This window comes from Kogia breviceps, chromosome 8 (assembly GCF_026419965.1).
Source record: "Kogia breviceps isolate mKogBre1 chromosome 8, mKogBre1 haplotype 1, whole genome shotgun sequence".
Classification (NCBI taxonomy): domain Eukaryota; kingdom Metazoa; phylum Chordata; class Mammalia; order Artiodactyla; family Physeteridae; genus Kogia; species Kogia breviceps.
In genome coordinates, this window is record NC_081317.1 from 59230652 (window position 1) to 59244442 (window position 13791).

The 13791-nt window shown below is 35.1% G+C and overlaps 1 protein-coding gene across 13 annotated transcripts in view; it reads left to right on the forward strand.

Moving 5' to 3' along the window:
* The window catches only part of NFIB (nuclear factor I B), a 232978-nt gene that overhangs the window by 130504 nt on the left and 88683 nt on the right, over window positions 1-13791 (forward strand). For all 13 annotated transcript variants that reach the window (XM_059071087.2, XM_059071085.2, XM_059071084.2 and 10 more), the window contains exon 3: window positions 5871-5924. In XM_059071087.2, coding sequence (XP_058927070.1) covers window positions 5871-5924 — 54 coding nt within the window. The remainder of the gene's footprint in view (window positions 1-5870; window positions 5925-13791) is intronic.

Genomic DNA, 13791 nt, shown 5'->3' on the forward strand with positions numbered 1-13791 from the left:
CCTCTTATCTACCCCCTCCCATTTCCAAATATTCCTTCAGAAATTAAGGGAAGCAGAACTGAGCCTTACATTAGGCTGGGAGACCCACCCTGGGAATTGTGTGTCTCTATACCCTTTCCTTGTCACAAAAGTTTGTCTACTTGATTTTCTTTCCCACTGGATAATTTCTTAAAGATTTATTTATTTATTTATCTAAAATTGAGGTATAGTTGATTTACAATGTTTTAGGTATACAGCAGAATGATTCAGTTATACATATATATACATATATATTCTTTTTCAGATTCCTTTACATTACAGGTTATTACGAGATTTTGAATATAGTTCCCTGTGCTATACACTAGGTCCTCATTGGTTATCTATTTTAAACATAGTAGTGTGTATCTGTTAATCCCAAACTCCTAATTTCTCTCTCCCCCACCTTTCCCCTTTGGTAACCATAGTTTGTTTTCTATGTCTGTGAGTCTATTTCTGTTTTATAAATAAGTTCATTTGTATCATTTATTTTTAGATGTTTCTGCACAGAGGCAGCATGCCTAGTCTTTCTTCCTTTTTTTCTAGTCTTTCTTCTTTGTGCGCTTCCGTAGTTTATAGACCAATTGTTTTCTATTCATTTGACTTAAACAGGTGTGTCAGGCGCTATACCAAAGATTAGGGCCATAATGCTAAGTAGGGCAGTATCCCTGCCCTCATTTAGTTCAGAATCTAAAAGGGATGACCTCAACATGGAGGACTTTAGGGAGAAAAAAGACGGACACCGCATGCAAAGACTCAGGGGCATCAAATGGAGGTGACACACATGGAACTGGAAGGCTAATGTATGACCCAGGTGTTGGTAGAGGCCAGATCAAAGTGCCTTGAATGACATCCTAAAATTTTGGAGTTTTTTTCTCTATGTATTGGGCCTCATGTAAGAGTTTTAGCAGGGAAGAAGCTTAATCAGTTTTAGGTTTTGAAGAAATCGCCTTGTTAGTAAAGAGGAATATGTACTAGCAAGATGTGGGATCTGTTTATTTTTCAAGACCCTGTTCCTAAGATCACCTCCCTCTGATATCTTTTATGACATGCCCTTGCCCATCCATCATAGGAAGAACTAATTATTTCCTCTTGCTATGTACTCATTTAGAGCACCTATCACTGTGTATATTTTTTAATTTGTACATTTCTGTCTGAGCAAGCTCTGAGCTTCTAGATAGCATAGTAGGTATATTCTTTTTAAAACAATATGTTAAAGCTCATTATTGTGAATTAAATGGAAATTTAATACACATTTGTGGAGAACCTAATATGTTTCAAACATAGTAACTGTAATACAGAACATGCTTCATAAATCTTATTGATTCTCATTTAATTGATACTTACATGAATGACCTTCAAAAAACCTTTCATAGTTGTGATGATCCAACCACATCAGTTACTTGAGTTCATCCCCCTCCACATCCCTCCCCCCAAGAATGTTAGTACTTAATACAAACATTTAACAGGTCAGTATTTATTATCTTATATGTTTAACAAACATTTTATTGGACTTCCATCAGATTATCAGTAGAACATTAGAATTTCCTCGGTTTAGCAGTGAAAATCCAAACTAAGTTGTTTAGAGCTGGCCTCTTTCTAAAGCATCAATTAGTGTATAGACTTCAATGATAATAATAATTATTTCCAACTTCAGTTAAAAAGAATAGCTACAGGTTTTTAAAAATTTCTGAAGAAGGTTTTGAATATATTGGTAAATGGTGGGAAGGAGGAGAGAGATTAGGGGAAGATAAAGTTCCCAGAAATCTTTAATTGAGTGAAAAGTTATTTGGCTTTGAATGATTTTAAGATTGCATCATAACCACTCAAGAGGCAGTGTGTCTGAATGGGTGGCCCATGTAGAGAACATGTGTTAATCGTTGCCATGTAACTTTGTACAAGCCATTTAGATCACTTAAGTATCCCAGGATCTTCCATAAAATTGTGTCATTAGAGAAACTTGGTTACTCCTTAGGTAAAGTTTAGATATTAGAAGAGCCATGAAAGACTGGCTACTTTTTAAAAAGGAGTGGATGGAAGGATTGAAGGAAAGTTCATAAGGATCATGTAAGGATGAGAACCCTTACTTATTCCTAGAGAATCTTTAACCTGGGAGAGGGAGGAATTGATTGAGTTTAAAAAGCATTAATTTAGAAATGGTTTCATTAACAGTTCTTTTTCCTAGAAAAAATATAATATGTTTAATTCACACTTTTAAAACACAAAGGATGGGAAATATGTATTTCAATCCTACTTTCTGTCCAGTCAGGTCAGAAAGAGACAGACAAAGAAATGTACAAGTTATAGATTGAGATCAGGGAAGAGGAAATAAAATGTGGAGGGAATGACGGAGGACTGCTTTAGGTCTGCTGCCTTCAAGACCCCTTCCCCTCTGCTTTTCTCCACTGCATCAAAATCTTTCTAGCCTCAAGACTGAGTGTGCTGAGCAGCTCAAAGATAATTTTCGTCCAATGGCTGGTATCTCCTGCCTTTTGAGCATGACAGCTCCCTGAGAGCCTCGAAATGGCAGCAGTGCCTTCCTCCCTTTTGGGGAGGGTGGGTCTAAAGCACTTACAGAGGAATTCAAGAGGACACACACTTGCCCATCTTCAGTTGGTTCACCACGGACAATTTTAGACGTTTACACTGGGATGGACAAATTTAGTCATATCCCTTTTCTCCCTTTCTTCCTGAGAGTTAGTCCGTTAAAAATATTAGTCATTTTTTGAATGTGTCCTTTCTGTTTAATAATAGCTTTCATTTATTGATTGTGTAAGATGTGTCTGACCAGTACTTGATGTTTTATATAGTAAAATCTTTGCAATGATTCTGTAAGGTAGGTAGTATTTCAGTTAAAGATCAAGACTCCAAGGCTCTAAGAGTTAAGTAATTTTGTATAAGATCACATTACTCGTCAGGGACACAGCCGGGATTCGCTGTAACATATGAAGTGTACACACACACACACACACACACACACACACACACACACACACACGACTTGAGCAAATGATGGAAGCAGTTAAAGAAAACCTTTGGGTATAGAGTAATTTGACCTAGGTGGTGAATTGGAAGGGTTTTAGATGTGGTCTAAGTAATTCTTTCTCTGAAGTTCACCACAGTAACAGTTCAGTTTTGGTTTCTCTGCCAAATGTGACTCCCTGGTTACTTCCTTTTCCAGCAGTTGGAATTAAGTGACTGATATAAGGTGACATAAGAGTTAAAAGTAGATTAGAGTGTTAGAATTTACAGTTGGAAAAGTAAGTGTTCTTTTGCTCATTCCTTGATGGGGCCTCTTCTGTGTTTTGGGGATCCAGTATATGCTGTTTTACTGCATGAGAAGGCACAGACTTTGGACTATGAGGGAAAATCTGTCATGTGTGCCAGTAAATGCCAGATTATTTTAGAAAGTGGAATTATTATTATTAAAAGCAAGTGTGTGCCTCAAATGTAGGGTCTACTTTAGCTTTCCCTCAAATGTTTGTGGGTTGTTTTTTCAGAAATTACATTTTTTTTTTCAATTGAAGAAGTTGGTCTGCAGTTGTTGGAAATAGGGGAAAAGGGTAATTTGAAGCAGAAAAAAAAAATAGTGTTTTCCAAATGGGATGTTGTGGTAATGGGGTGTCATTGTTCTAACTGAATACTTTCTCGGGAGTGGAAGAGACATTTTTCTTTACTGGATCCAAATTTCAGCAACAAGATGTTGGGAAAGAATTTTGTGGTTCTGTTTTGAAGTTGATTTAACTAAAAATACTAAGGCTCACCTAGAGTGTACAGCTCCTGTCCTCTGATGACAATCCTAATTTACCGCATGTTGTGTCATCGTGAAGGTGTCATTGCCACCATGCGGGATCAATATCTAGACCTCCATAAATGTGAAGTAGCTTTACAGGGAAAAATAAAATATGGGGAGGCTCTGGTCAGTGGGTACACACTACATAAATAGGAACTTCTCAAAATGTTAGAGTCACTTGAGAAATTAAGCTGGTATGTCATGTCAATTCTGGGGGACATTTGTCAGAGGAACTCAAGGCAAAAACAGCTGAGGCTATAGCAAAATCATATAATTTTTCTTTTTTTATGTAACTGTCATACACCATGCCTGGAAAGTAGCCAATTTGGGGCCATCTTTTACGGAAATAAAGAAAGAGAAAGATTGATCTCCGAAGTTATAAATCACTGAGTCTTGCCTCAATTCCAGAAAAACTGATAGAATTCATGGGAGATGAGACAAACCTTTTGGAGAGTACCTAACTCTCTTTGACTATCTGCGGAAGACTCTAGCCAGAACTCAGATTGCAGGAGTAGTCCTGACCAGTCTCTTTTCCATTTGGAGAAATAAGAAATAAATTGGAGGATAATGTGGGAATCATTAAATATATTTACTGAGATTTTATAAAAACTGTTCTAGGGCAAAAAAAAAAAAAGGAAAGAAAAAAGACAAGGAAATGGGAGGAAGGGGCACAGTTCTGATCTCAGTATTAAATCTAGTTAGAAGGCATGAGGCAAAGGTCAGAAATAAATAACCAAGTTTTATACAGAAAGAAGTCAACAGAATGTCCTTGCAGTTAATAGTAGAAGCAGCAATTGCAGCATGTTAATAACTTCAGTGGAAGAGCAGAATCACCCTGCTGAAAAAAAACAGCATAAGATTTTTCTGCTTATATAAGACTGGATCCCTGTCTTGAGTATAATGGCCAGGTTTCAGGAAAGAGACTTGTCTGTGGCCGCCTATGAAATTTTGTTGAAATTCACTATCAAGTTCAAAATTGCCTTTTCTAGGCAAGCAAAGAAAGCTGCTGAATCTGAGCCATCAAGCCCAGTGCATTCACAGCCGTGAACAGCACACTGAGGAAAACACAAAAGAAGTAGACAGAATCTCTGCCTCTGCTTAGGAGCACACAGTTTAGTTGGGGAGACAAAACTTAAATACTAGAACCAATAAAAGAAGATTACAAAGCAACTTGCAAGCAAGTGTATAATAATATGGCGCAGATGACACAGATAAATGCAGAGGGGACATGGAGGATAGGGGAGTGAGCAAAACACAACAGTGTCAGGTTAGTTAGGAAAGTCATGTTTAACAGTACTGTAGCTTCCATGTTCCTTTCTGTAGCATCGATGAAGAACAGTGTGGGATAGGAAATTCAGATGTTCTGCATTGATCTCTTCCTCCTTATCTGCCGAGTCTGTCCGTCTATCACAGATGGAAATTACATTGATCCAACAATTTGCTCTCCACAAAGCAGTGTTGGTTTCTACCTAGTAATTTATGCTTTTCTTGGTGTTTGCAAATCGATTGCTATCATGGGATGCAGTCAAATCTGGGCCTGAATCCAGTAGGTTGGGGGATTATTGGAGTGGATATGTGTGTATGAGATTGAAATCCTGGAAAAACAGACTCTAGTTTCTATGTAGTTTTACTCATCGAATAAAAATATTTTCAGGTTTTTTAAAAAAGCATGTTTAATTACACTCAGATTGCATTTTTAGGGAATGTATCTGCTTTATTTCCTACTGCTACTGACCGGCCCAACCTTCAAACCACCTTCAGTGTCTTGTTGCCAGACCTTTTGTTTTAAAAAAGCCTTGCCCTAACCCACAAATATTAGAGATTGCTACTTTTTTCCTCTCGAAAAAAAAAAAAAAAAAAAATATATATATATATATATAGATGTTCTTCTAGTTTAATAAATAAAACACTGCTCCTGAAAGCCTTAGGAAAGTATACTTTATTCAAACACTCGACTTCATTGTTCTACATTAAAAAAAAATTTTTTTTAAGTCCTTCTGAGGATTGTGAAATTCTTTCAAAACAAATTAAAAAGAAAACATTTTCTGTGATTTCTTTACAGATTCTGGACAATCAGGAAGTCCAAGCCACAATGATCCTGCCAAGAATCCTCCAGGTAAATATGTGTTCCAGGACGTTTGCAATCTGACATTGTTGGAGAACAAAGGTACCACTGTATAGATAAACACCCCGTAATTGGTCAGCTGCCTATTTTGTTCTGGTAGGCAGGTATGATCAGGACAAGATGTGATTCTTTTTAGGCCCTTCACAGTGGCACATACTTCCACATTGGCGTCATCAGTATGTACCTAATCACTAATGTTTTACTTTTTGTTGGTGTTTCTTTGAAAATGAATATGCATGTATTTTATAGTTGTATATCTTTCAGGTGCTAAAAGTCACTGTTGTTTGAAAAACCAAGAAACCTTCTAATCTTTCTTTTAAAATGCACAAGAAAAAGTATAATCTTTCATACTCTTATTATAGTTTATCAAATCTTATTACTTTAAAAAGTAGGTTGTGGTGGTAGTGGTTATGTCTTCATGCGGGATTTTTGCAAATGAGTTTTTCTTCCATAATGTTTTTAATGGGATTCCCAGAATCAGGAAATAATGAAAGTAAGACTTTTCCTTTAGTGTAATGTATGTCGAATGCTCTCTTTATTTTCAGAAGTTGTTCCAGATCTGAAAATGGCTTTTATAAGAAACCATACTGTCTTTATGGTTTTGTTTTTCCTAAAGCTGAAGATACAGAATTTTGACGTTGATTTAGGAGTAGTATCTTTTCTCATGAGATAAAAACTAGTGCAAAGAAGAATTTCTAATATTTAATCTCATAAAAATTTTAATTATAACTGTGACTTTAGTAAAAGAATGTTCTTAGAATAACCTAACAAAAACAAAACAAACAGGTAAAAAAATTCAAACTCACCACATATAACCTCCACCTCCAAAATGATCTCATTTGGCTTTTCACTGAAAATAGACCCCCAAATTTATAAAACGTAATGATAAAAGTTTCCACAGGTAGACTTTAGGTCCTTAATTGCTTGATCTTCCTGTCATAATACTTTGCTAATGTGAGGCTGAAGAACCCTCAAAACTACAAGAAAATATGTCAGAGCATTCTTGCTTTAAAATGATGTTAGAAAGATATAACAAGTAAATATGTAAGTAAAATTGCAAAGTCAAAACAGAATATATTTTTTTCTTTCTGAGTCTTGCCTATATTTTGTTCTCTATTTTTATCTTCGAAAAAATTTTTCCAACTGCATATTATCCTGTATTGTACAAAATCAGATTGTATGACAAAAGTAGTATATCCTTCAAAGATAAAAAATTTGTAATTAAGTATAGTTATAAAATGTATACTAAGTTGATTTTTCTTTACTTTCATCAAAATCATTTAATATGACTACAAATTGGTAGCAAAACATTGAAAAATGAAAAAATTTAAATGTAACTTCGAGTTAAATTGTTTATTTTATTTTTTGTGTGGATGGGGCCAAGAAAGTGAGCTATTTAGAATATAATAAAATTTGTCAGAAATTTTCTGAAGTTGAGAAAATTTATTGGCTTGTAATGTCTTCAACTTTACTAAAATTTCTTCCTTTTAGTTATTAATGTTTTCCCTGTGTAGCATGATAACCAAAAGTGAATTGTATCCAAACATTTTTTAAAAGCTTCTTCACTCATTTTACGAAGAACAGGCAGGGAGGGGGATTTTTACTAGAAAAAGAGTTGATAAGCATTGTTAAGTCAGACTAAACAAAGGATATGCTCTTTGCATTTGAATGACAGCTTGGTTTGAAATTAATAAAGCTGTTATTGTTTGAAATGCATTTCTGAACATGTACAGAAAGAATCATACTCACTTAAAATGTTCTCTACTTGAGCTGAATGAATAATCTCTGAATAGTTATATAATGACAGAATATGATTTTTCAATATTTGTTGAAAAGCTTGGTTAAATTTTCTTTACTACATTCAGTGTAGCACCTATTAATTTATCTGTTTACATATAATATGGCTAGCAGAAACAGTCAAGATAAAGCATCTCTATTTTTTTCGCTTTTAAATTTTCTTTGGAAATCAAACCTTTTGTGAACTATGTCTGAAAACTGGAACGTTGTGGGTAAATGTATATTATGATTAGTTGAATATTATGTATATGTAAATTGTACATTGGTTACCAGTTTTTCAGAGATAGAATATAATAAAACATATAAAATATCAAAATTAAGTGGAATAAAATTAGAATTTTCTTTGATGATTCAGAAGCATTCCATCATTTTAACATGCTTTGTGTATCATTATATTATGGACTTAACCTTAGAGATTATGAAGGAATTCTGTTTGATGGAAGTGAGAGTTTGTTCTGTAATACCTTGACATAAATCAAACCTCTAGAAATATTGAATAGTATCTAACTGGGAATGTGAAAAATCATAAGTTATTAAGTTTTTTGTTTTGCAGTCAATTGGGATAAATTATATTTATTATTAAAAGCTCTTTACATAAGTATTAGCATGTTTGGTATTATTAGAGCATAACTTATCTCTTGGAGCCTCTTTTCATCTCTGTTTTCTGGCTTTGGCTGAAATGTGAAATCTCTGAAGTTTAAATTTCCTGTATCGAGAAGGCATGATACATTTACAGGCAAATTCAATCTACTACCATGAGCAGTGAAACAGTCGAATCACTTTGCTGTTTGTATTGTTATAACAAAGAGAAAGTAAACTTTTGAAAAAGATTGCCTTGAGTTCCAGCTCTTTCTTGTCACTGGTAGTTTTTGACTGGGAGATGTGCAACCCCTGGACATTGCCACCATCTACTTCTGTGTTTATTTCATAACAACTTGGGAAGAGATGGCAAAAATTCAAGCCCTTTTGGAGGTGAAGGCTCTTTGAAATCTGTTTACCACTCTTGACATGAAGGTGGGATCACATCCAGTCATTCTATAAGTACAGATGCATGGGTCTCCCACAAACTGGGCATCCCTCTGGCTTGGGTTTTTTCCAGCATCAGACATGACTATCTGATTCAGAAGAACTTCTGAAGGGTGACACCTTAGGCTCTTCAGACTGTGGTATGGAGTCTACAGATAGGCCTTTAGTTTTTAATTTGTGTTTCCTGATTGGGATTTGTACTTAGTTAGCAAGCTAATCACATGCATTTGAACAAAAGCGAAACATTTTGGGGGAGAAAGAATATTTGCTACTTATTTTTAAAAGCGCTTAAGTAGGTTTGTTTTTTTTTTTTTACTATTTTAAAAACACTTAAATAGTCTTTGCAGTATTTCCTTATACTATTTCATGATTTAATTTTTTTGTATTTATTCTTTGTTACATAGTGTGGATGGGCACCATACTCTTTTCTGGGCTAAGGTGCCCAAAAAGTCTGACTTTGTCCAAGGACATGACATTGTTATTTTGGTCAAGAAGCACTAGGCTACTTCATTTTTTGTATGATGCACATTTCTCTTATTTATGTTGGGGTCAAAAGTTATATGTTTATATCTAGATACTTCTTTCTGAACAGTAAATTAATTTCTTCTAAGCAGTAGAGCTGCAAGCATCCTCTTTCAACTATAGCATACAACTGTTGTGGACCAAAGGAGAGCAAACCATTAATTTAGGAACTTAGACACAGACCTAATTTTATTTACAATGATTAAAACCTCTACTTTCGCTTTTAGAAGATGTGTGTGATTGGATTATAATCTTTTGAAATGAACTTTGACTTGCTATATTATTTTGTGTCTCTACATTCCTTGGACTATGAACTTTTAGACTTCCCAATCTCAGTCAGTTCCCTAATGGTGGAATGGTTGATATCCAAGGAAAACCAGGCAATCTAGAAGTTGAATTTTGCCTCTAAGTCAGCTAGAAGTGGATGCCTCATCTTGGAGTTCAGGAAGACTGTAGGTTTGTGGGGAGCTCTCTCTTGGCTGGAAATATAACAAAGAAACATTGAATCCTAGGACACTTTTTACAAATTCTGTGATGAAAACTTCTGAAGCATTCCAAGTATCATTAGCCAGATCTTTCTGACCTAGAATGACATGGACTTATCCTACTTTTCTTTTTTGCAAAATTTGTAGGATGCTTGTGCTGTTTTGTGGGGCAGCTTTTGTGTGTAGTTGGGCAAAACCTCTGGGAACCATTAAGATCATATATTGGGTAAATATCAAATAAGCCACCTTATATCCTACGTGGAACAAAAATTGAATTACATAAATAATTGAATAAGTTAAATAAGGTGTATCAACTTTAGCAATATGCTCATCTTGCATTTAAGACATTATTTTAATTTATATTAATATGTATTCCATATATAAGAGAGAGCATACAGTATTTGCCTTTCTATAACTTACTTCACTTTAGCATAATTCCCTCAAGGTCCATCCATGTTGTCACAAATGGCAAGATTTTGTTCTTTTTTATGGCTGAATAATATTCCATTGTGTGTATGTACCACATACATTCCACAATTTCTTTCTTTTTTTTTTTTTTTTGGTGGTACACGGGCCTCTCACTGTTGTGGCCTCTCCCATTGAGGAGCACAGGCTCTGGACGCATAGGCTCAGCGGCCATGGCTCATGGGCCCAGCCGCTCTGCGGCACATGGGATCCTCCCGGACCGGGGCACGAACCCGTGTCCCCTGCATTGGCAGGCGGACCCTCAACCACTATTCCACAATTTCTTTATCCATTTACCCATCAATGGACACTTAGGTTGTTTCCATGTCTTGGCTATTGTAAATAATGCTGTAATGAACATGGGGGTGCATATATCTTTTTGAATTTGTGTTTTCATTTTCTTTGGATAAATACTCAGACATGGAATCTGTGGATCATATGCTAGTTCTATTTTTAATTTTTTGAGTAACTTCCATTCTCTTTTCCATAGTGGCTGCACCAATTTACATTCCCACCAACAGAGCACAAGGGTTTCCTTTTCTCTGTATCCTCTCCAACTCTTGTTATTTCTAGTCTTTTTGATAATAGCCATTCTAACAAGTGTGAGGTGATAGCTCATTGTGGTTTCAATTTGCATTGCCTTGGTGAATAATGATGTAGAGCATATTTTTATGTACCTGCATTGGCCATCTGTATGTCTTCTTTAGAAAACGTCTATTCAGATCTGCCCATTTTTAAAATCAGATTGTTTTGATTTTTTTGCTATTGAGTTGTATGAGTTCTTTATGTATCTTGGATATTAGCTCCTTACCTGATATATGATTTACAAATATTTTCTCCCATTCAGTAAGTTGCCTTTTCATTCTGTTGATAGTTTCCTTTTTTATGCAGAGCTTTTTAGTTGGATGTAGTCCCACTTGTTTATTTTTCTTTTGTTGTTGTTGCTTTTGGTGTCAGATTTTTAAAAATCATTACCAAGGTCTATGTCAAGGAGCTTACTGTGTTTCTTCTAGAAGGTTTATGGTTTCAGGTTTTACATTCAAGTCTTTAATCCATTTGGAGTTAATTTTTGAATACAATAAGATAGTGGTCCAGTTTCATTTTTTTGCATCTGGCTGCTGTCCAATTTTTCCAACACCATTTATTGAAGAGACTGTCCTTTTCCCATTGTGTATTCTTGGCTCCTTTGTCAAAAATTAATTAACCATATATGTGTGGGTTTATTTCTGGGCTCTCTATTCTGTTCCATTGATCTGTATGTCTGTGTTATGCTAATACCACACTCTTTTAATTACTATAGCTTTGTAATATAGTTTGAAATCAGGGAGAGATGCCTTCTGCTTTGTTCTTTCTCAAGACTGCTTTGGCTATTAGGGATCTCTTTTTGTTCTGTATAAATTACATAACTTCTATTTTGTGAAAAATGCCATTGGAATTTTGATAGGGATTGCATTGAATCTATATATTGCTTTGGGTGGTGTGGACATTTTAACGATATTAATTATCATAATCCATGAGCACAGAATATCTTGCCATTAATTTGTGTCTTCTTCAATTTCTTTCATTAATGTCTTATAATTTTCAATATACAGTTCTTTCAACTCCTTAGTTAAATTTATTCCTAGATATTTTGTGCTTCTTGATGTAATTATAAATGTGATTGTTTTCTTATTTCTTAATTTCTTTGTCTTTTAGGTCATTATTAATGTATAGAAATGCAACAGAGTTTTCAGTATTGATTTTATGTCCTGTAACTTATTTATTAGTTCTAACAGTTTTCTGATGGAGTTTTAGGGTTTTCTATATAAAATATCATGTTATCCACAAATAGTGCCAGTTTTGCTTCTTCCTTTCCAGTTTGGATGCCTTTTGTTTCTTTTTTTCTTCTTCTTCTGCTTTTCCTAATTGCTCTGACTAGGACTTCCAATACTATTTTGAATAAAACTGGAGAGAGTGGGAATCCTTGTCTAGTTCATGATCTTGGAGGAAAAGATTTCAGCTTTTCCATTGAGTGTGATGTTAGCTGTGGGATTGCATATATGGTCTTTATTATGTTGAGGTACATTTTCTCTGTACCCACTTTGTTGAGAGTTTTCATCATGAATGGATGTTGAATTTTGTCAAATTATTTTTTCCGCCTCTATTGAGGTGATCAAATAATTTTTATCCTTCATTCCTTAACGTGGTATATCATTTGTGATTATTGAACCATCATTGCATCACTGGAATAAATCCTACTTGATCATGGTGTATTATCCTCTTAATGTATTGTTGAATTTGCTTTGCTGATATTTTGTTGAGGATTTTTGCATCTATGTACATGAGGGATATTGGTCTATAATTTCTGTTGTTATTGCTGTTCCTGTGACATCCTTATCTGATTTTGGTACCAAGGTAATGCTAACCTCATAACTTGACTTTGGACATGCTTTTGATTTTTTTAGAAGAGTTTGAGAAGGATTGTATTGATTCTTCTTTGAATGTTTGGTAGGTTAACTGCATTCAGGTAGGAATGCTGATCATGATAGATTTGATTTTCTATAGATTCTATTCTGGTGTCTTGTTTGGGCACTACCAAAGAAAGTCATTCGTCATTTGGGGTTGCACTTGAAATCTCCACCTGTGAAGTGTAGTTTCCTGCTGTTCATCTAGATCTGCACGTGGGGGATGCTGGGCTGTACCTTGGGTGATCCAGCACCTTGTATCTAAAGGCTGGGCTGATTGTCCCAATGTTGTGTGGATTTGCAAGAAGAGCTGACGGTCTTGCCTGTCCCTGTTTTCCAATCTAGATTCTTGTAGGCATCTCCTGACAAAGGTACTTAATGATAGCTCTGTTAGAAATTTCTTTTTTTTTAAACATCTTTTTAAAAAAATATTTATTTATTTATTTATTTTTGGCCGCATTGGGTCTTCGTAGCTGCATGTGGGCTTCTCATTGCGGTGGCTTCTCTTGTTGCGGAGCATGGGCTTTAGGCGTGTGGGCTTCAGTAGTTGTGGCTTGCGGGCTCTAGAGTGCAGGCTCAGTAGTTGTGGCACACGGACTTCGTTGCTCCGTGGCATGTGGGATCCTCCTGTACCAGGGCTTGAACCCATGTCTCCTGCATTGGCAGGCAGATTCTTAACCACTGCGTCACCAGGGAAGCTCTGTTAGAAATTTCTAAACAATGAAATACATGTCCAAAAAAATTTCACTGGTGAAGTGGTCTGGTCCTGGACTTTTGTTTCTTTGGGAGGTTTTGGATTACTGATTAAATATCGTTACTACTAATTGGTCTGTTCAGAATTTCTATTTCATCACAATTCACTCTTGGTAGGTTGTATGTTTCAAGGAATTTATTTCTTCTAGGTTGTTCAATTTGCTAGAGTATAATTGTTCATTGTAATCTCTTATGATACTTTGTGTGGTATCAGGTGTAATGTCTCCTCTTCCATTTCTGATTTTATTTATTTAAGGCATCTATCTTTTTTTCTTGGTGAGTCTAGGTAAAAGTTTATCAATTTTGTTTATCTTTTCAGAGAACCAGATATTAATTTTATTTTATTAATTTTTAAATTTATTTATT